At 42.6% G+C, this 24,022-nt stretch overlaps 1 protein-coding gene across 11 annotated transcripts in view; it reads left to right on the top strand.

The window, feature by feature from the left end:
• Positions 1–24,022, top strand: part of FHOD3 (formin homology 2 domain containing 3) — a 642,552-nt gene that overhangs the window by 581,503 nt on the left and 37,027 nt on the right. For all 11 annotated transcript variants that reach the window (XM_090049608.1, XM_090049605.1, XM_090049607.1 and 8 more), the window contains 2 exons: positions 18,194–18,384; positions 20,481–20,673. In XM_090049608.1, coding sequence (XP_089905734.1) covers positions 18,194–18,384; positions 20,481–20,673 — 384 coding nt within the window. The remainder of the gene's footprint in view (positions 1–18,193; positions 18,385–20,480; positions 20,674–24,022) is intronic.

The following is a 24,022-nucleotide window of genomic DNA, read 5'->3' as shown; positions in this document are numbered from 1 at the left end:
AAGCCATCCGGGACTATGTAGCGCCCATGACCAAGAAACAAATGCGGGCCATCCTTGGGTTGGCGAGCTATTATCACAGGTTCATCCCTGGGTTTGCCGAGATAGCTAACCCTCTAGTTGAAACCACGAAAGGGCGCAAAACAGGCAGCGTCGAATGGAATGAGAAACGGTTAAAGGCGTTCAGAGACCTAAAAAAAGCCTTGTGCCAGGATGTAGTGCTACATACACCCAACTTTGACCTTCGTTTCACGCTACAGACGGACGCCTCAGCTTACGCCCTGGGAGCGGTGTTATCCCAACAGGTAGAGGGAGCGGAGCGACTGATATCCTATGCCAGCCAGCGGCTCAATGACCACGAAAAGAGGTATTCTACTATCAAAAGGGAATGCTTAGCGATCCGCTGGGGAATAGATTACTTTAGATTCTACCTCCTGGGGCATGAATTCAAATTAGTCACGGATCATGCTCCATTGCGATGGCTGAACACATCCAAGACTGCCAATGCGCGCATCACGCAATGGGCCCTGGCCCACCAACCTTTTCAATTCCGGGTGGCATATAAGCCAGGCAGGGATAATACAGTCGCAGATTTTCTGTCAAGGTGTGGAGAAGAAGTACTGAGGGATAATAAGGAGGAGGGACAAAGACAGGCAGGAGTAACGCCTGGTAGCGTTTTGAGGGGCTGGATATGCAGGGGAAGAGGGAAGCAGGTGGCCCCTGAAACCCCACGCCCCGTCACTAAACAGCCCGTGTTACGCCCCTCGGCACAAAATGCCAGGGCAGGAACAGTCACCGTCCACAGGTGTTTCCGGAAGAAAGGCCCCGAGGCAGTTCCATCCACTATAAAGGAGACACCGAAGGCGACTGGAGAGGAGGAACCGGAAGCGAGCGGCGGCAGTGCAGACGTTGGCGGGAGCACCCAGGCGCAGACAAAGGTAGCCTGGAGGCACGGGAGGACCTTCTGGGGTAAGGGCAAATCCCAACGAGACCCGGGATCCGGGGAGGAACCGCCCCAGCGCAGACACTGACAGTTCTGGGCCAGTGAGCCCGGCTCAGCTCGGCAGAAGCTGGCGAGCTGTATTCCTTCTAATAGGAGGGCACTCGCAGCAGGGAAGGTGCCACCGCTGCAACAGAGAGGGGCCAGTGGACCCCGCAAGCCCTGGAGCAAGTTGATTACTTAAACAGAAGCCCGAGGAGGGGTGTTAGCCACACAGCGGGCAGGGAAAGACTGGGAAGGCCCGCAAAAAGGTCCAGGCGGCCTCCAGGCTCTGGGGAATGCCTGGCTGTTAGCATTGAGTTGTTTTTGCCTGCGGATCCCAGGCACGATATCCTGACAAGGAGGCTGAGCGGACTGTTGCTCAACCCCATGGAGGTACGGGCGAGGGTGTAGGGGCGGAGGAGCCCTCGACACCGTGGGACCCCTAGGACCCAGGAGTCTCATCTGTGGACTGGCACGCACCGGATTATCAACACTGAACCAGGAGGTCATCAAAGTCATGGCAGGCGGCCCGGAGGCGTCCAGCCTGCAGAGGAGTGGCTCCGGGTAAAGTACCCTGAGGACGGTCCCCAAATCAGGGGGGTAGAGACTGTGGCCTCTGTAGCGGCATCATCGGACCCACCCCCTGACATGTATCTTGATTGATTGGAGGCTGCAGCTGTTTGTCCATTTGTTTGTATTTACTGCCTATGCAGTTCTGATAGTAGTTTTTATTAAATGTCCTCAATGATAGCCAGACAACCCAGTAGGATGTATGTGTGGTTTATATTATTTATAAATTCGCATTTTCATTTTGCCTTTTTAAACATTGACTGTTATCTGGTACAATGTTACCCCATCTTCTACATTAACCACTAGGAATTGAAGAGAACTAGGCTTCTAAAATCTGAATAATCTCATCTTTGTCTCATCTACAGTTTTTGCCTTCAGTGCTGTCTCCCTCTTTTCCAAATAAATTATAAATATATACTATAAAATCGTAGGGCATCCCACTCTTAACCAGTGAAAATTACGTGTTTGTCTCTGTCCTTTTTCAGTCTCTGACCCACATAGCCAATTTTTTTTTTAATTGTATTCATAGCTTCCTGTGAGAGGCTCTCTCAAAGGCCCTTTGAAAGTCTAAACTAGTTTTATTTTTCTGTTATTTGCCAATAGTTTTGTTGACATATTCATATATTTCCAATAGACTATTGGGTTGTGTTTTTCTGATACAGTGCCCATGCTGTGTGGAGTTTATGGCTTTGTACAGACGTTCAAAAAGTCCGAGGCAGAATCGATTACATCTACACGGCTTTTTCTATGCTGCGAGCTTGGATCAGGAGCAAACACAACACGCATTTGCCCTTTGCATGGGTGGAGGCATGCAGATGCCTGCACTAGCCAAGACCAGAAGGCAAGGGATGCTGCTGCATATCTCCCAGTATGCCAGAGACTGTGAAAGTTAGCTGAGCATAGCTGAACTGGGGCTCTCCTGAAAACCTAGGGCTGGGCATGGGGGAGTGTCCACAATGACGGCAGTGGGTTGGTGTTGTGTGCATGGCAGCCAATGAGGGCTGTCTCAGTCTTCTGTAGAAGGAATAATCAGGCCCCTTGGAGCTCAGCACCAGTGGCAACCAAGGAGCCTAGTCCTTACTTCTGCAGAGTACCTATGTCCCTGCTGCGCAGCACAAGACTCCCAGGCCATGCTAGGCATGTCTTGCCAGACCTCAGCACCAGAAGTAGCTGGCGGGATGTGCTGATGCAGCCGGCGGCGGGGGAGAGAGAAGGGGGCTTGCACTGGGTAGCAGAGATAGGGGCACTAGAAGGAAGGATTAAGGTTCTTGGAGCTCAGCACCAGAGGCAACCAGCAGGATGCACTGGTGCAGCCCAGGAGACAACAGGGATAGAGGTGTTTCATAGAAGCAAAGATCAGGGCCCTCAGCTGCCACTGGTGCCAACCTCCAAAGGGCACAATCCTTCTACAGAGCACCCCTATCCCCCCGGCCCATTGCAAGACCCTTGCCCCCCTGAGCAGCCAAGCATTTGGTGAGTGCTAGTGTATCTCCATATGAGGAGGGGCTAGTGAAGGGACCTGCAAAGTACCTGGGATGCCATACCTGGGATGCAAAGGGACAGCAACCTAACATGAATTGGTTAGGTTAACATGAATGGGTTCTGGCACAGAAGTTTGATAGACCCATCTAATCTAAAATGATTAAGTCTGATACCTCATCAATCAAGGTCTTAGACTGGGATCTGGCTTTTTAAACTAGTCTACGTGCCCCAAACTTCTATTCTGTTTTAGGTGTAGACTGGTTTTCAGTCGCTGATACTGGTTTATGTGTAATGTCTGTATTTAGCCCATGATTATATGAACTTCCAGATGTTTTCATTGCCATTTTAGCAAGAGATAAGGGATAAATGTACAGCCCTGCAATTCCATGAATTGATCCTTTAACCGTTTTTATGTAAAAGATTAATTATCCTCGGGTATAGTAGTTGATGTTAATGAGAAACAGCATCATTTTGCAAACAATTCAGCCCCTTCATTTTTAAGTACATTCCAAAATCTTGGGTATATGTTATCTGCTCACATGTATTTGTTGAAGTTTTATGTATTGATTCTGTTCTAAAACCTGAAGTTTAGCACTTAAGTTCCTAATAGTACCTCATCTTTATTATCAAAAAGGCACCCTCTCCAAATAGGTATTCTTCCAACATCTCTGTCATGAAGAGTGAAGAAAAAAATAATTTAGCTTCTCAATAATATCTGTTCTTTCCTTATTTTCTCCCTTTAATCCTTGATGACCTAGCAGACCTACATATTTCTCCCCAGAAATTCTCTTTTCTTCAAATAGCTTCTTTTACCACAACATTTAACAATGCTCATTTAATTCTTGCTTTTTGTTTCCTTTATTTGTTTAGAGGTTAAACCACAATTTAAACTGTGGGTTAATCATTAAAAGAATAAAGACTTGTGGAAGGCATGAGAAGAGCTAATCTTCCAAATTTACAGCAGATTTTTATCTATGGGCACTGAAACAAGATCTCCGACCCACAGTTTGAGAAGTTGAAGAACATCTGATTTAAACACCAGCACTTTCTAAAAGTTTCTAGACCCAAGGCAATGTAGAACTGAACCCAGCATTTCACTTTGTGGTTTGCTGATCTCTGAGTCGCTCTGCTAAAAGCAGATAATGTTCCAAAAGGCCAGACAAAGTGACATTAGGAGAAATTATAGCCTTTACCATCCCTGGGATGCCTAAGGCCTTCCTCTTTGGGATAGTCCAGCATATATTGTACCCATGATACATTACTTTTAGAAGCTTCAGTTCCATTTGGTCTTGGCTGCCACAAATCTGAAAGTTAGCATGTGGAAAGTTTCTGAACTGCCCTCTTCTTTGGGATGTTCACTGAGAGTATATAAAACCTTGGATAAGTAAAACTGACATCAATGAAGTATAAATATTTAACTGAGTTTTCCACTGAATTCTGTGCCCTGTTTCATCTGTAAGCATCCTTTAAAACCCTAAAGTTAAATAATTTTTGTCCAGTTGAAAAACAGATTCTCCTTTCCCAGGGACCATTTCTTCTCACTTGGTTTGTAAAAAACAGGCTAGTTCAACCAAAAGGATTTGACAGATGAAATGAATGTATGTACAAAGCATATATATATATACACATATACAGTCTATAAAAGCATAAGTATACAATAATGTATATTCAAAATATTGATTTTAAGAAAAAAATAACATAATTCTTTAGGCACTAATCCCTAAACCAGGGGTGGGCAAAATGGCGGATCCAGTTGGTAGCCAGACTTGATTTCCCAGCAGCCCCTGCTCGCATGGCTGGGACTGGTCTCCCTGGAGACTGCAGCTGCACCTGCCCTGTGATAGTGCAAGGCCGGGGTTGCCATGGAGACCAGTGCCAGCCGTGCTGGCAGGGAGCAGCAGGGCAGGGCAGGGGGCTGCTTCAGAGTCGCTGGGATCTTGTGGCAGGGGCAACTTGGTCTGGGGCCAGGGCAGAGCTGCAGTCTACAGCCTGCATGCTCCAGGCAGGGGCACTCAAGGCAGTGGATCGCAGCTCTGCACCATACACTATCACCACTGCAAGGAGCCAGGGCAGAGCCACGATCCGCTACCTGCCCCAGAGCATGCAGGCTGCAGACCAAAGCTCTGCCCTGGCCCTGGCCCAAGCCTCCCCCACTGCAAGATCCCAGTGGCTCCAGAGCAGCTCCCCTGCTGCACGCCCTGCCAGCGCAGCTGGGGCCAATCTCTGTGGCAACCACTGCTTTATGCTATCACAGCACAGGTGCAGTTGGGGTGTCTATGGAAACCGGCTCCCAGCCTTGTGGGCAGGGGCTGCTGGGAAATGGAGTTCACTGCCAACCCATGGGCTGGACTTTGCCCACCCCTGCCCTAAACCCTTAGAGCCATTGATATACCTTACAACTGGCTTTTGTTCACTGTTTTAAACATAAAAGTTATATGTCTGTTAACAGTGCCACATTATCTTTACATCTAACATAAAGGCAGAACTATAGACCTTTGGATCTGTATGTGCATCAGTGGTGTTTGTAGCATTTCTTCCTCCCAGCTCAAAAAAGAGTTGGGATGTCTGCACTGGTATCTCTTTATCAGTTTAATGATGCCAGTGAAAAAAAAATCCTTATTAAGAGTTCTTTTTTTTCATCCCATGAATGATTTTTCTCATGCATCAAAAGGTCTAGGAGGCCGACACTGGAAGGGTAATGTGTAATTGTCCTGTCCTCCCCTTAAGTCATTCATTTATAAAGCACCAAACTTCCTGGCTGTGTTTAACTCCTGTAGGAAAATCCTTCAGTTAATTACTAATATGAAACAGTGGGGAAGCAAGGAATTTTAAAAAGAAAAGCATGATGAAACAGTAGCAGCACTGACTAGTGAGCATCAGTTGCTGTCAGGAAAGAATTGCTGATCTCACTAACGCATACTCAGGGGAACAGGAAGTCTGCAGCTGGCTGCAGCATGAGCCAGATAACTCAGCTTGGACTTGTGGGGAGAAAGGAAGTGGGAGAAACGCAAATGCTGTTCTCGCATGTTATGGCTTTGTTTTTACTTGACCTTAAGTAGAAGAAGTATTTCCTATAGTGGGGGAAAAATTGAAAGATCATGTTGTGCCCGGCTGTCTTTCTGAATGATTCTCCAACCTTGTCCCAGGGTGAAGTTACGTTACACTTAGACTATACTAAATCTGTGCAATATTAAGTGGTGTTAAAGTTAGAACATGATGTGAGCAGTTGCACGTTAAGGGTTAATACTGTTTCTTGCCTGCACAGCTCTGACTTGCCACTAGAGGGGTGGCAGGTAGGAATGTGACTAGGAGCCAGGACACTTTGGGGAGGAGGGAGTAGAGTTTGGGAGGTTGAAAAGTTTGTCCACGCAACAGGAGTGGTGCATCGTGGGGTGCTGGAGGATTGCATATTGCTCATTTTATATCCATGGAGCAGACTGAAGTTACTTGAACACGAGCGGAGTAGCACAGCCCAGAGTTAACCCTTGCCTAAACAGTGTAACTGAAATGCTTATAGGGCACTTAGCATGAGTTAATGAGCTTTAACATGCAGACATTCACATTTTAAGTGCCATTATTATGGTGTAAGTCCAGGGTTTTCAACCTTTTTAAATAAGTGTAGCTTCAGCATCCCCCTTTTTAATAAGTGTACCCCCATGGGGAGGGAGAGTGACAAGTGGCTGGACACAGGGTGGGGTGGCAATCAGAGGCAGTGAGGCATCTGTGCAGCCCTGCTCTTGCCCCACCCCGGCCCTGCTTCTATGAGGCAGTGGCGTGGGGCGGTGGTGCTTCGTCCCTGCCCACCCCTGCATACCCTCTGGGACCTTTCAAAGTACCACCAGGAGTGCGCATACCTCTGGTTGACAACCCCTGTCTAAGTGCAGCATGTAACTTCACTCACAATGCACTAGAGTTGTTGGTTTGTAATTTCAGTGCCCAATAAAATATATTTTCTATATGTTGTTTAAGTTCAAAAAAAGAGAAAAATTCTCCAAAGGAAATGTGAACCAACTGTGTCTGTGTAGATATAGTGTTAATGTGGCAGTAGTGTCCCTTATGATATGAGTTGCAAGCATATAAACAGGTACTTTGTTTAGCGAAATGGAAAGATAAAGAAAGTTTCCACAACAAAAATTATGTGAGATAGTAAGAGAGAAATGTAGGTGTTTTGACTGCCAGCTAGCAGATTAGAACTCAGTAACATTGCAATAGATACGCAGTGATAGTTTATTGATTCACTGAAGGTACAAGTTAAATGAATACATTATTATTTTCCTTAATTCCCCTTTAAAGCTGGGCTGAACTAGCTTGATGTTCAGTGATAAGAGATTGTTCCTCCTCAGCCTCTGGTCATGGAGGCTTTTGCATAAAGTTTGTGAAGAGATCCTTTGGTTAATTTAGTTTTGAATTTGCAAAGAGAGAACGGAGACAAACACGGTATAAATAAGTAAATGGGCACTGAAGGTCACACACATTATTAATCAGTGACTTGATCCTGGTGTCCAATTTTTCATAATTGACTTCAGGGAGATTCTGCTTTTCACCTTTTATGAGAACTGTCCATATAGAGATGTATTCATCTCTGAAACCTGGGACCCACATCACAGTAATTTCATGACTGCCAGCTGAGTTGACCTTTCCTCTGGATACACTGCTGTGACTCTCACTGAAGAAAGCTGTGTCAGTTTGCCATAGACCTACATTGTCTATTTTTCTACTATACGGCCATACACCCTGGTTATTTTTATGACCATTAGTAACTGTTTATTCATATGCTAGCACTGGGAGCAAAATACTTATTTCACCTTTCCACTAAAACTTAGACCAAGACTTCTGGCTCCCCTCCTGTGTGCCAGTGAAACCTACTAAATGATGATGATTTCTGTTCCTTGTTGTCTTGTACCAGATTATAGCCAGTGGCTTAAGTGAAAATGGCATACCATTCTTGTTATGAAATCCTTGAGTCATCCAACTTTCTCCTTTCCATTGTCTTTAATCTACCAGGGTGTCAGCTCATTCCTTTTCACTCTTTGCTCTGAAACTCAAGTGATATAATTATCCAAACCTGGACTATGGGAATATACAGTGTTATGGTGTCTTTCTTCTGATTTCAGATATTGGTGAAACATTAGATCTAGTCATGCTACATCCATTAAAACCTAACCAGCATTGACTTCATATAGCCAAAAGTTGCTCTTTGTTGCAGAAGTTTTACAGGATATTTTCAAATGCTCATATGGGAATTAGGCATGTAAACCTGAAGGATTTTCAAGAAGACTTTACCCCTTGTGTCCTCAGAAATATTTTCCAAGATTGAATTTGACCAGATTGTGTCCCCAGAAGTTGACGATATATATCTGTCTGCTGTTTTTAGTTGAACCATTAACACGTACCATAATTCAGATCTCTCTGGGGCAATGGACTGTGAGTCTCATGTTACCTTTCTTATCAGTCATAAGTTGTGTCCTACTTTTGGCTGCTCTTACTTACACAGCCATGCCTTTTGGGTAAGGAACTTTAATAATATAGGACATTTTTACATGTGCTGTGGGACATGGCACTGGACACTTTAATTAGCAAGTCACGCTAATTAAAAGTGCCCACACGTCACATGTATTAGTGTCCCCATGCTGAAAAAATGGCAGCGGGGTGTTTTGAACTAAAGCTCATTGAATGTCTTTTATTTCAAAGCACCCTGCCACCATTTTTTCAGCATGGAAATGCACCAGAACACTGATGCACATGACGTGGAAGGTTGCCGGAGCACATTGATTTCTGTGCTCCAGCACAGTCAATTAATCGAGCCTGCTATGATGTGCTGGATTAGCAGCGCATCAGAGCAGGCTCCGCACATGTGTATCGGAGCCCATAGAGTCACAGGTCTCTTTGTCCCTCAAAGGAAAACACAAGCACTTATTCCTTGTAAAAGAAACTTTATTGTTGGAATTAATCAGCTTGTTTTTCTCCCATGTTGTAGGGTTGTTGGTCTAGGGACATTGGCAGGCAAGGTTCTTTGGGTAGATGTGATATCTTTTATTAGACCAACCAAATGGTTGGAAAAAAATTATTTGCAACCTTTCGGGCACAAACACCCTTCTTCAGAACTCAGAATAGAAGCAGAGTCTGCTGGTGCTTGAAGATGGGTGTATCTGCCCAAAAGCTTGCAAAGAACGTTTCCCCAACTACTTAGTTGGTCTAATAAAAGATATCGCATCTATCCAAAGAACCTTGCCTGTTTTTCTCCCTCAATTTTACTGTAGGACTTTTGTTTACATTATTAATAAAGCAGAAATTGCAGGCAAAAGCATTTATTTATGTAGTGGTGCCCCTACCTTTTATTTTAGCAAACATAGTCTAATAACTAACTGTATCTCACCTTCTTCTTTATTTACTCTTAATTATATGTAGTGAATCCTGTGGTGTATTATATGCAGATTCCTAAGCTACAAAATTTAGAAGGCAATGGTGGTATATTTTGCGGAACAGAATCTTCACAGATGGAAACATAAGCAGGAGGGTAGCTAGCAGAAAAATTGGAGGTGCCTATCATGTACTGCAGTGACATGCTTAAATAACATTTGGTATAATAATCTGCTTGCTCTGTGAGAGCATTATAGAGCATCATTTGTGACTCCATCCATTCTCAGAACTCCCTGGGCTCTGAGCCAAAGCAGGACGAAGAGAATTCCATGTTCCACATCAAAACTCATCCCTATAATAATGTGGAATTGACCTGTCTAACCTAAATTATAAACATCTCCAACTGTGATCGCTGTAGAACATAAACTGTCTAAATGAAGAGAAATGCTGTGTGTCTGTTCAACTACATGTTGTTATTATTGCATTATGAAATTAAAATGAAGTATGTCATTTGTACAGGTGCTGATTGTATAGTTAATAACACTGAAAGAAAAAGAGGCAAAATGCAGAGGTTATGGTCTTCTTTAGAAAACGTCTGGAGCCAATATTTTCATTAGTATAACGACAAAGGTTGAAAACCCAGATTGTGGCAATAAATGATAATTGTTAGCTATTGAAAAACTATGTAGGGTTACTGAGAACATATATCAGAAGTTACAGTGACCTACAAAAAAGATGCAGGATGTGATTTTGAAAGCTCTTCAGGTATTTGAAGGCTGTTATCAAATTTCCCCTCAGTCTTCTCTTTTCTGGACTAAATAATCCTAGCTCTTTCAGCCTTTCCTCATAAATCACGTTTTTGAGGGACCCTAATCGTTTTTGTTGTTCTCCACTGGGCCCTTTCCAAACTGCCCACATCTTTCTTAAAGCGTGGGACCCAAAATGTTGATCTCAAGTAAGAAATTGTTCTGATGGCTTGGATTGGACAATAAAATTGAATGTTAGTTGGTCATTGGAGTTTCTGATTTACAGAAGCTGTTGATTAGGGAATTAGGATTTGTGTTAGCTTTGGATTTGTACCAACTGGGATTTATCTTTGAACTCCATTTTGGTGGTGTCCCCTGGCACTGAACTATGGTTAGGAGTGTCTGAGAAGATTCAGTATTGATGTTTGGCTGAAGGTGTGACAAAAATTGTAAGAGAATTAGTCTGAGGTATTATCATTTGCTGTGGATGTGGATGAATCTGGATCAAGATACAAAGTATGCATCAGACCTATATCTGATGTATTGGGTTGTTTCTTTTGTTTTAATTGGTTTACAAATAAAAATAAACGGATATTCCACAATATTCTAATGTGAAATCATCTTATTTTGCTTAACAAGATTTAAAGAGTGTGTTGCTATATTCTTTGGAAAACAGATTCATTTTTAAGCTGGTAGTTTTAGATGATATTAGGTAGTAGCATCCTGACTTTTGCTTTTCATGTGCATATCAGTAAAACTGATGCAAAAAGTAAACTGAACATAAATTTCCATGTTATTCAAAATCACTTTGGCTGACTACCCCATACTTCTTTTTGCTATTCAGGGATAGAATTGTAATGACAATTTAAAATGACCATCTTTCTCATTTCTTTGTTCAGTGCAGCGTAATTATAAAACACTTTTATGTTACAGCAGATGTCTCCGAACCTCCTTTTCCTTAGTTTTGTGGAACCACAATTTAATGAGAAACCTAGTTAAAAGCTTAAATGCTATGTTAGACACTGTGCGGTCTTTCAGCTGGAAGGAGAGATGGTACATGTTTCCCTTTTAAAAAAAAAAAAAAGAAGAAAAAGAAAAGAAAACCAATCCACATTCCCTACCATTATGGAACTCAATTTTTTTTAAAAATGCAATGTTAAAAAAATCCCAAAGTATTTACAAGGAGAAGGACCTTCTAAGCCCCATTTTTCAGTCTTAGGAATCTTGTATACACTGAACTGGTCAAAGGAGGGTAGTATGTTGTATGTTTTTTGCTTTATGTAATATAATAAATAATTCTCGGCTATAATGTCTTCTGTATCCAACTAGTTGAATCTGGTCTTGTTCACTTGGATCCCAAAAAGGTGTATGCACCTTTTTGCCTCCTTTATGTAGTATAAAACCTTGATAACCTCACAAATCAAGCCAATACCAATATTAAAGAAGTATAACAATGCATAGAGCTAATAGAATATATTTGGGCAGAGTAGCCATTGAGTTTCATGTTCAGTAAGTGCCAAGTTGGTTGTAACTCATTCTTTTTCTGACTTAGTATCAATTTATAGATTTCATAGATTTCGTACACATTAGGGCTGGAAGGGACCTCAGAAGATCATTGAGTCCAGCTCCCCAGCCAAAGGCCAGGGAGTCAGCTGGGGTCATAGGATCCCAGCAAGATAAGCATCCAATTTACTCTTGAAGGTGTTCAGTGTAGGTGCTTGAACCGCCTCCGATGGCAGACTGTTCCAGACCTTGGGGCCTCAGACAGTAAAGAAATTCTTCCTTATGTCCAGCCTAGAAACGGTCTTGTAGTAGTTTATAACCGTTTGACCTCGTCATTCCTTGGGGTGCTCTGGTGAACAGACGTTCCCCCAAATACTGGTGGTCACCCCTGATAAACTTATAGGTGGCCATCATTTGTGCCCTCTCTGGCCACATCCACATTAGCATGGATGTTTGTTTCCCAGGGGATAACTAGCAGTAGGACACTTGTGCCATTTGCCCTCTGAAGCATGGCAGGTTACCCTAAGTGGGGCAGGGGAGGCTGGGGCCATCACTGGGCTGGCCCCAGCAGCCTTACCTGTGGTCCTGGGGCCCTCCTGGGGCTGCAGCAACAGTCATCCTGCCGCTTGGAGCGCCTGGCCGGCAGCTGGAGTATGGCTCTGGCTGGCCAGGTTCCAATTTTGGGCAGTGTGTGCTGTCCCTGTGTGTGCTGCCCCACTTTTTTTTTTGTGCAGGGTCTTTTGACCTTAGGATGTCCCAGGGTCAACTCCCCCCCCCCCCCGCCTTTGCTGCTGCATTGCAGCACAGAGAGCACCTGAATGTGTGGTATGTGGCCCCGTAGACATGTCTGCAGGGCCACATACTACACAGCCATGCTTGTCTGGACATGGCCTCTGTGTTTATTTTGCTCTGATATTAATAACTGCACCATGGAAAGAGCACCTGAGAATTTGGCCAGTGACTTAGTAAATCCTAATAATGCTGTCAATAAAGACACAAAATAGCTTCTTTGTGTCACTGACTTATTAAACCACTCAGTTAAGAGGAAAAACCGCTGAGCCATATGAATCCATTTGGATGCCAGTTTTCAGTGGAACCTGCAGTTTATAATTAAGGAAAATTGGGCTCTGGTGAGCTTTACCTCATGCTAAACTTCCCCGCATGTTGAAAGGCCCAAGAAATAAAAGAATTCTCAGGATAGTAATAGGCTTCTTAAGGGTAGAAGAAATACTACATTCCTAGGTAAATAATTATAATTTAGTTACTATGCTTTTGATTGTGAAATTATACATTATATAAATGTTAATGTTTAGAATAGTCAAGGAAGCCCCAATGAATGGCTCAGAATAACCTACTGAGTGGTTTATAGATCCTGGGTTTAGCCCAGGGGTGGGCAAACTCCATCCCATGGGCTCGATGCAGCCTGCCGGGCCATTGTATCCAGCCCTCAGGACCCCTAAAAAATTTAGAAAATGAATATTTATCTGTCCCTGGCTGCCTGTCATGTAGCTCTTGATGGCTTGCCGAACTAAGTAAGCGGGCCTCCACCTGAAATAACTGCCCAACCCTGGTTTAGCTACTCTGTGACCTCCAAGTTAGTTGCTGACTGTCATGAACTCCATTATGTTGTGGGGGCTCTTGGGGTGTCATGAATGGTTTCTTATGCTTATTTCATTGACATGGTGCATGTAGTCGTATGGAAAAGGCAATGTTCTACTGAATCTATTTACATTGCTTTTATCACTATAAATTTGGATCATGGTTTAGCCAAAGGAAAAAGAGAGTAGTCAGCACTGTTAAGTAACTTGCTAAGTAGGGCAAAGACAACTGCCACTTCCAGGCACATGCCGATTATTGGGTTGGGCACCCAAGGCATTGTTTGCCTGCAATGGGGAAATCAACTCCTGTATAGCAAAGCATCTGAGAGAAATGGTACGTCAGGCAGAGAAATGATGGATGTTCCAAGGAAGATCCTAGCTATTCCTGAGCAATTAGAATAATACTTATGGGCAGGGGAGGTTGGCCTGGAGATATTATGAGGGCTGTTTGTAAGCTGGGCAGGGTCTTTGGATTTTTCCCAGGCTGGAGAAGGGTCCAAGGTCCCAGCGGCCGGGGCTAGCAGAATCTGTGGGTAGGCTGAGTGCAGAATTAGTTGGACCATGGGACATGCTTAAGGGAAAGAGGTATTTTACTGTATATCACTTGATGTGTAAAATCATTTTCAGTTAAACCCTTGAGTACTAGGGTCAAGCATCAGACCTACTAAGGAGAGGATTCTGGACATGAGAACTATCTCATTTGGGGCCCAGGAGGTATTCATGTGGGGCCTGTGGACTCCCATCTGGTCACCATTCCCCCCACTACCCCCACAGATGCTGCCAGGGTCTTTGGGCTCCTCTTCCCTCATCTGGCTTCTGCTTCCTGCCCTGAGGAGTACAGTGTAGCCTCACTGTGGGACAGGGAGTTCATGTCTCCTACATGGCAGGAGAGTTCAGGGAGTCTGAACAGCCTACATAGTGGAGGATGGAGTCCTTCCTGGCATGCAGTCTGGGAAGGTCTGCAGCCTGCGCAGCATACAGCATTTGGCCACTGAGAAGCTGGACACCCCAACTGTACGTGAAAGCTCTGCTTATTCCAAGCTTTTACTTGTGCATAAGGGAAACAGTACTTTGAATACAGACTAACACATGCAGTTGTCTCACAGAACATTTCACTCTTATTTGCCCATATTCTACAAATTTTCTATGTGTGTCATCCTAAAGCACCAGCTAAAAATGACCAACCGCTCAAGCCATGTTCTGGCAAGCTATCTGCCATGGGGACCTTATATTTTGTAGAGGTATGTCACACTCCACTAGAAGCTGTCCTTTTTACCTTAGCCTCGGTCATGCACAGAATTTGTAAGCAAGTTGCCCTGGCTTGGCTTTCTGGTCTCTCTGGCTGTCAGTCATCAGTAAGTACACCAAGTGGGGGCACCTGTGCTCCAGTGGAGAGTGATGCCAAGGGAAAGCAGGAGGTATTTTTCACTGCTGTGCTCCTCCTGGGATTCCACGAGAGGTTTTAGCCTTAAACTCTCATCAAGGTGCCAGTGCCTCCTTAACTGAGCTGGCTGTATTTTCTCCCCAGAGAGCACCACTAGTGTTTGTGGCTGCACTGGCTGCTTGTAGGTGTCATTGTAGGAGAAGCCCACAACTCCTTTCTGCTCTTTGTAGCCTTGCTCCCCAGGTGTGTTGTCTTTTGACCTTTACAGGCCGGCTTCTCAGAGTAGCTGAGTGATAACTAATAAATCACAGTGATTTAAATGCAAGTTGTGGTGAGATCAGAGAAGGATTAATGGCAATGCCTGCAGTAATCAGAAGTTCCCATTCCAGGTTGGAAAATTATTTGCTGAACCATAGAAATGCTTGTTCTTGGATCCAGTTTTCTACTCACAATAATGGTATCTTTGTCTGCCATGTGCACTTTACACTGATGGTATGTAGAGAGCAAGGATATGTTTACCACCAACAGTCAAAATACCGACCTGAAAAGGACTTTTAAAAATAATAGGCATTGGCACACTAACAAAAACATAACCACACGCACACAGCTCCCTTGCCCACAGAATAGGTCAAAAGATGCTTTTATTTCCTTGCAAAAAGGAAAAAATCATCACTTTTTGAATCAAGGCAACAATAAATCAAATCACTGCCAGGTTATATCAAGGAGATTTTCAGTAATACATTTCTTATGGCTATCCTCATTTTGTGCAGGTCTTAAGCACTAAGTTCTGGATATGGCTGCGAACGGTATTGCTTATATGAAATACTATAATTGGAACTGGGGTCAAGCATGCATTAAAAACAAGATCTTGGAATGAGACCCATTTACAGTTTTTTCTTGCATGCCATACCTCCTTTCCCTCTCCTCTCCTCACCGCCCCCCTCCCCCATAAGACATGCACCTTCTTTTTTGGACAGCAGAATGAAAAAAAATGATTTTTCCAGTCATGGATGACTGAAGGAAATCCTGACTACTGAAGGAAATCCTGACTACAGCAGCTGTGGCTGTGAGAGGGTTAACAGTGAGGGAGAGATATGGCAGGCATCTTGCAACAGTGTCTTCCCACTTCTAGTCCAGTGAAGAAAAATCAGCTTCCTCCCCTAAGGCATGCACCCTAATTTCAGAAGGTTAATTTGGGGGGGGCGGGGCGCGGAGGAGAGGAGTATGTGAGTAAATGTGCATTAGAGGGACGACTGAGTTTGGAAGGTTCAGATCCTAATCCCAAACTTAAATTGTGTGTGAAAAGGGAGTGTGTATCCAGGACCAGTTTCTTTCGGTTAACTGCAGTAAGCTAATTGCCTTTAGGCTAACAGCAGTATTGTGGTGCTGTACTTTTCCTTCATGACAAAGGCAATTAACAATAAATAATTACACTACCAAGGGATAGATTAGAATAGGAAAAGTTGAAAAGAATACACAACTAGCTGCAGCTTTTTCCTATCCTGCATTCAAAGAGAACTCTCCCCCAACCCTTGTTGAGCTCTGTTTTTCCCTTTTGCAGTGAAAAATGGACCAAAATACCAGACTCTAGCATCCTCAAACTCTGAGGTGTTTGGAATCTGAGTCTAAATCTGTATTTTATGGCTTGGGCTCATTTCTGCTTTGAAGTGGTATTTGCAAATAAATTCCTTTTTCCTGGGGAATGCAAGGAGAATAAGTTGGGCATTTATACATTTTCCATTTGCTGTATGCATGGCTTGTACAGTGCCTGGCCAGTGCTACATACTGCCCTTGTTTTAGTAATGTATCCAAAGTGGCTTTGGTAGACCAGAGCAATTTGAACACCTTTTTTTGGTTTATGAGTAAATGGCAACCTCCCGCTCACCTTCTTGTGGAATTTATTGGCTTCCCTCCTGATAAATATTACTGGAGGATGTCATAATTTATCTTAACTGTATTAACATAGACTTTGAAACCTGTGATGATGATTTTGTTCCCAGCTAATGGTGTTATATAGTATCCCTAGAGATGCAGGTTTGTGCTGGGATAACACTTCCCTAAGATAAAACATACAGCTCTGGCATGTGAACAGACAATTTACTTTAGAACATCACCTTTCAATAAAACCATACATGGAGAAATGGCTATGTCCATGTGCTTTCCAGGTTTGGGAAACTGTTTTATGTAGTATGCACTGTTGACTGCAAACAGGAGACTTTACTACATCCCTTTATAGAAGCTGGGCAGAAATTTAAAATATTTTCCATTCTTTTGATAGTAGAAACCAGATTCTATTCGACCTATTCGGTGTCTAAGTGGATGATTGCACTCTGTTCAAATCCCTGGAAATTGATTAATGCAACAACTTTTGTGATGATAATGTCATCTGCCCCATAAGACTAAGTCACAAAAAGCAGCAAAGAAAACAACCCACCCACCGTTTCTATTGATAGTTTTTCAAGGACTTTAACAGGGTAGAATAGAATTGCACTTAAGTACCTTAGTCTGCTACTTACCAGGTGCATCTACACATGCAATTAATGCAGCTGAATAAACCACGGAGCATTTTGCTCTGCAGTAAACTACTCCTGGGTACAGCATCTATACTTGTGCCCAGGATAGCAGCAAATTGAGCCAAGGCAGAGCATTTTAGGCCAGGGCTGCTCCTACCCTGGTCTGCCCCCTGCAGCAGCTGGAGGAGCTCCAGGCACTGGCTGCAGATGCCCAGGTGCTAGACCCACTCTGTCAAACGTTACCCCATGCTTTGGTCCCCAGCCACATGCTTCTGTGGCCCCGAGCAGTCTGCAGCCTGCTGACACAGGCCTCCAGAATGCTGTTCTAGGAGACTGTGCCTGGCATGTCATGGATGTTCCTTGTGCTCCCCCTCTGACAGTGGTGGCCAGGGGCACCATGTCCACAAGGCGGTCACTGACCACCTCCTCCTCCACCCTCCACAATAGGGTCCCTGGGCAGCCACCCACAGGCCTCAAGCCCACAGTACAACCCCAAGAACCATAGATCCTTCTCCTTCCCTCCCTCCCAACAACAGACCCCCTTCTTTCCTCCAACCTAACAACAGACCCTCCACCCAACCCCAGTGTGCACCACCAATAAAGTGGTCAGCCATGTGGCTCATCAGCAGACAGGAGTGTGGCCCCCTGCTGCCTGAGATAACTGGGCACAGTTGCACCCTGTTCTGCATCTACACATGCAGTGCTGCAAAGTAAAAAATTCCACAGCAGAATAGTACTTCTATTTACAAGTACTAACTTGCTACAGAGTTTATTAGTTTGCTGCAGTCTAATAGCTCTGCACATGTAAATGCACAATGTTTACTCATATAGACATGCCTAGCATGTGGAACAGGATGACTATAGAGTCTGTATAGCAAAAACAAGTACAGTCATTTCTTCTTCACATGCCTACAGGATGGTAGGAAACAGGCTATGTGTTAATAACTAACCAGTACTATCTCAGTCACTTTTTGTATCTTGGCTATACATTTTAGATGCTCAAGGTCAGTGTTGTAAGTTTTGAGGTCAAAATAGTTGAAATTTTCATTTGTTTTCAGGTTGATTTTGAACAACTTCAGGACAACTTATGCCAGATGGAAAGAAGGTGCAAAGCATCATGGGATCATCTCAAGGCCATAGCAAAGCATGAAATGAAGCCAATGCTGAAGCAAAAAATGTCTGAGTTTCTTAAAGACTGTGCGGAAAGAATCATAATTCTCAAGATTGTTCATAGAAGAATAATTAACAGGTACAGCAGTAGGGCATTGATGGGACCATCAGTGATTTATTTAAAACTCTCTGTAAGACACATTCTCACAAGCACATTGACCAAGATATCTGTTATGAAGGCTTGATAAGAGATGCTCATTTGTTCCAAATATTTCCTGAATTCTACCAAATATTGTATTTCTGCTGAGCAAAAGCAACAAACTCAGCAATTATTTTCTCTTTTCTTGATTTCTGGGGCACTTGTAAATGCCTGGCACTGCATTAGGCCAGGATTTCACAAGTGAAAAATGCTGGGAAGATGATTATGTATTTACTACTTTTTAGCAAATACTTTTTGTGGGGGGAGATTGGCTTGCATTCTTATAGACAAGCATAGGAGAAAATACCTTTGGCAAAATACTGAAGTTTCTATGAAGACAAATCTTTTTCATCTTTAATGAGGCATTTGCCATAGAAAAGGATGAATACAGTAGCTATCTTTGGAATAGCTACTGTACATATCTTGTGCAATTAATAATGCACAAAGACCTGTACTTTATACTTAAATAGGTGTCTCAAGCTTGCATTCCAGAAGACAGAATCATGCCTTTTCATTCTTTAAGAATTACTGTTTCATCCCGTTTGAATAATTGGCATTACATTCTAGTTAAAGTACTCTTAACTAGAGATGGCCATGCTAACATAATAATTCAAAATTTAGTTTTATAAGCCTACCAAGATGATACCAACTATATGCAGGCAATGTATTTGTATACTTACTGCATACACGTACAATCTATGGGTTTCAACTCTTCTCTGGAATTTGAACAGTCCTAAACTTGTGAATGAACAAATCAAAGGTGTAGATCCAGCCTATTTTCTTCTTAATGAATTCTCATCCACCCCCAGGTAAATTGTACCCTAGTTGCAGCTAAGGAATGTTGAAATCACAAGTTTTCATTTGGATATATCACATATATTGTAACAGGATAACAGTGGATTCATCCCCATACTTGATATTTTCAATAATATATTTGTAAGTGGGTCACCTCACCTGTGGGCTTCTCCAGGAAGACTCTTGCTCTATCAAGATCTCCTCAGCTAGTTCATGCCAATCAGTAGTCTTCAACCAAACAAGACAAGTAAACAAAAACCTGGTTGTCCTGTCCCGGACACTGGGAGGGTCCCTTTTGGCTCTGGCCCTTGCACAGCAGTGGTTCAGCCCATCTCTCTGTCATATTGTTCTCATGTTATGGTTTGCTGTCCCAGTGCTCTCATCTCTGAGGTTTTTAAGCTCCCAGTGAGCCACTTCTTTCTCAGTAACCTCCCCACAGCCACAGCTACTCACAAGGGCTGGCTGCCCCCTCTTAAGGGGACTGGCCACCCTGTTAAAATATTGTTAGTCCTCTCCAAAATATTTCTTCCATTTCATCACATCTTTCAATTCCATTGTTATAATTATTTTTATTAGCATGTAGGTAGGTACAGTGGATTCATGTAGACCTGAAATTTAATTAGTTGTGAATAATGAAGCACAGAACCAGCAGCAAAGCTGCAAATACTGAAGAAGCAATAGTAAAGCTATGAACTCAGTGTACCCTGAGCTGAAGTATTTGGATGTTACAACATTTCTGGTCATTTTGATGAACTAGAAATACTTTTCTTCCTGTGCTTCTAGTCTGTAAATCTTAATTCGTCTTGTCTAGACTTTCCCCAACATCCTAATAGTCTCTTTGAAGTTGCTTAATACAAACAAGTGGAGTTTAAACATAATAAATATTTTTTTCAATAACTGAAATGAAATTGTTAATTCATATGCCAAATTAGTAACATAAAATGAATAGGATTTTGTAAACATCTTATCTCCTTTATCAGCATGGGAAACTGAGCTGAGATGAAGTTATCATCAACTAGTCTTTTATTTGTGATATGTTTTTAATTATAAACCGTGCCAGTAATATTTTAAGGCATCCATGAAAACTTTTCAGCACGGGGAAACAAATGAGAAGAGCTCATAAAACAATAAGGGGATCAAGTGAAATTGATTGTCATGGAAATGTTAAAAGTTTTTTTATTTCATCATTAGAATCTTTTTTAGGAAGCTTGTTCAAAATTTTGATTCATTTTGCTTTCTAGGTTCCACTCATTTTTATTGTTTATGGGCCACCCTCCCTATGCGATCCGTGAAGTCAACATCAACAAATTCTGTAAAATTATTAGTGAATTCGCTCTGGAATATCGCACCACGAGGGAACGAGTTTTGCAGCAGAAACAGAAACGGGCCAACCACAGGGAAAGAAACAAGACCAGAGGGAAAATGATCACAGATGTAAGTGGCAAACTATATCAACCCCAGCAAGAGTTTGTGAAGCTTTCCTTTTGATAAATGTTAGTTTAGCTGCCATGCTTCATCCACTAACCTTTTATTAAAGAGTCACTCCACTAGGAATAATGTACCGTATCTATTCTCGTGTAAGTGAACATTAACAGCAGACTGGATTTTGTTTTGGTTTTTCAATTGTTTGGTTTGGGGTTTTTTGGGGGTGGGGGGGTGGGGGAAGAGGTTGTCATTGTCTATAAATGCTTCTGAATCCATACCAACTTGCAAACGCAACAAAATTAAGTGTTCATAATGAATTTTTCTACATATTGTGTGGACAAATTCATATACAATATCTCATTTCAGCCAAGAACAGAGAAGGAACTGAGTCAGGTTTCCTGAGAAATATTGTCCAGAATTATTAAATATATAGGCCTGCTGAATTAGGTCATGTTTCAAAATATTGGTCATGCATTGAAGTGCTAATAAATGGAGTTAGGAATATAACATTAGGTTTCTATTTTTGAAAACTCTAACCTGTGCTCTTAAATATTACTCTGTGGGTGCAACTACATATGCAATTAACACAACGCAATAAACTTTGGAGCCGTTTGAGCCAGAGGAAACTTCTGCCAGGTGCAGCATCTACACGTGCACCCAAGGACAGCAGCCATTTGAGCCAGGGTGGAGCAGGCCCAGGCTAGCCGGGGACCAGGCGGGAGTCAGCCCTGAGCTCCAGGTGGCAGCGCTGAGTGTCGGAGGAGCTGGCTGGGGCATGCCGGTGCTGAGAGTATGGAGCTGTGTGGCTAGGCAGTAGGCAGTAGGCAGCCCCTGTGTTTTAGCATTCTTGTACCCCAACCAGCCCTGTCACCATCTACACACGTTTCAGTAAAATTACTTACTCTAATGTAAGATAGTACTGTCCCCAACAGTATTACCTTAGGGCAGACTTAATTAGTTTATTGCACTCTAATACTGGCGTATGTGTGGACCATGATGCTTTACTGTGGAGCTCATTAGTCTACTCTGCAGTAAAGCACACGTGTCTGTAAGAAAATTTACATGAGAATAATGTGAGGCCTCTGTCAGGTTTTAACATAGATTACTAATTTAGGTTCTCAGACAAATTTTGCTGAGTGTGCTCACACTATATTGGTAAAAATATCATTAGTTTTCTCCGAGTGAGCTTTAAAATCCTTCAGATTTTTTTATCTTTTTTTAAGCTGATGCAGTTTCACTCAGTCCAAATAAAGTTTTAAGGAGTGCCAGTACTTAATAAAAGTTTCCAGCTGTCTCAAAATCCAAATCTGGATTCTCGATTAGACATGAGTGGTTCATCACATATGAAGCAACCTCTGATTTGGCCTGGAAAACCCTGAGCTGATTACCATTTTATGGCCAGCTGCTCAGGCAAGTTAGGTCAAGAAAAAAAATATCAGACTCAAATTGGGATTGTATTGAAGTCATTGACTCACAATCATTTGTAGATCTTTCCTGGCAATATCCTTTGAAATTCTGGATATCTGCCTCCCCTGGAGGGAATGTTAGAGTTGTGCAGAATACCAGAGAAAGACATGCTCAATTTCAAACTCTGTGTTAGGGAACTGAGGTCTTATTCTGCAATTATCCTCTGATTTCTTCATAATATTCTGAAACGGATAATCTGTGATACTAGCCAGAGGGACTGACAATTGAATATCTCATCTTACAAGTCGCATCAGTACTTTGTATGTGTTCATTAAGCAGCAAGCACGTAGGAGCTTCTGTTTTCCCAAGACCGGGAGAAATGGCAGCAGTAGCATATAAAGGGCGCATCCCCACAAACGGGAATGTGCATTCCCTGGGGACAACTAGCAGTGGCACATAGAAGCTTCAGAACTTATTATGATTTACAGTTATAAAATGTAACCACTTAAAATATTAGGTAATAGTAGGTAAAGTAGATTCATGTAGACCTGAAATGTAATTAGGTGTGAATAATGAAGCACAGAATCAGCAGCAAAGCTGCAAATACGGAAGAAGCGATAGTAAAGCTATGAACTCAGTGTACCCTGAGCTGAAGTTTGGTTTTGATATTATGGCTCATGGTAAAACCTTAGATAAAGTTGCATCAAAAGACTTGCTACAGCTTTCCTCTAATCTTTGCTTGCCCTTACATAGCTACAGAGAGATGCTCAACCTTTTCAAAGCCAGTGCTGCCCAAAAAGAAAGTCAGGACTTGCGCCTGATGGGAGGTGACTGGATGTGGGAGAGTAGTGAAGCGAGTTTCTTGTAGCTTTCAATTTAGCTTTGTTTGGGTTGCTACTTTTCATTTTAAATTAGATATTTAGATATGTGAAAGACAGAAACAATATATGTCAAGTATTCATTGTGAATATGCATCCAGGTATAGAACATTAACAAAACAAAATTCAGGGCCTTTGGTTTATTTTTTAAAGAAAGTTATTGTAGTCTGATAGAATTCTAATATCTACCAGCAGTGACCTGTCAAAGCTATCAAGCACTGTCAAAAAAGACTGTGTCTAGTTGCTGCCATGAGTTATGGGGATGGAGGTTATGACTTGTATACATCACTCCCTTCCTTGTAATTCTTCCCTACATGTCAGCTGTATGGGTAATAGTGTTCATTTTTTAGCATTTCTTGTACCAGATAAATGATGCATAGCAGGACATTTTCACATTTCCAGACCGAAAAGATATATATTGCATAGCAGCAGCCTACACCAGACGGGACATTTCCAAGTATGCCCGAGCCATCCGCTCCCATTTGCATACTCCAAACCCAGAAATATGCCGCTAGCTGCATGTATTTCAGAGTTTGGAGACTGAGTGTATTTCAGAGTTCAGAGTGTACCTGTGGATACATGGGCAAGGTGTTTTTGGGAACAGCCTGGCCAGGGCATGCTGTTGCCACAATGTAGACAAGCCTTCTATCTCTTTTATAGCCAAGCTCATACAAAACTCTCTCTCTAGCAGCCCTCAGTGAGCATGCTTTTAGTAGCTTCAGAAGCAGCTTACATATGAAGTAGCTCTAGGTCTGAAAAGCAAGCTCTGTTAGGAACATTCCCAATTTTTACACAAACTTTTTCATCTCTAACATCTTCACTTTTATCTTCTTTAGGTAAAAATGTGGTTGGCACTTCCAGTTTAATTCACTTGTATATTGTCTTTATTAGAGACAAATAAAAAATATGAAAGAACAGTATATTGCCATTGTTACTCAGAGAAGCTCGCCTTCAGCAACACTAACATTTACTCAGAAAACCCATACAAGAAAAATAGAAAAGAAATTAAGTTACAGATTTGAGCCTGAGATTTAAAATTAGTTTTAAGACTAGTATGTGATATAAACAGATGT

Source organism: Crocodylus siamensis, chromosome 5 (assembly GCF_052110815.1).
Source record: "Crocodylus siamensis isolate JL-2025a chromosome 5, ASM5211081v1, whole genome shotgun sequence".
NCBI lineage: Eukaryota > Metazoa > Chordata > Crocodylia > Crocodylidae > Crocodylus > Crocodylus siamensis.
Note: the sequence above shows the minus strand (reverse complement) of the source record. Positions and strands in the feature narration are given on the sequence as shown.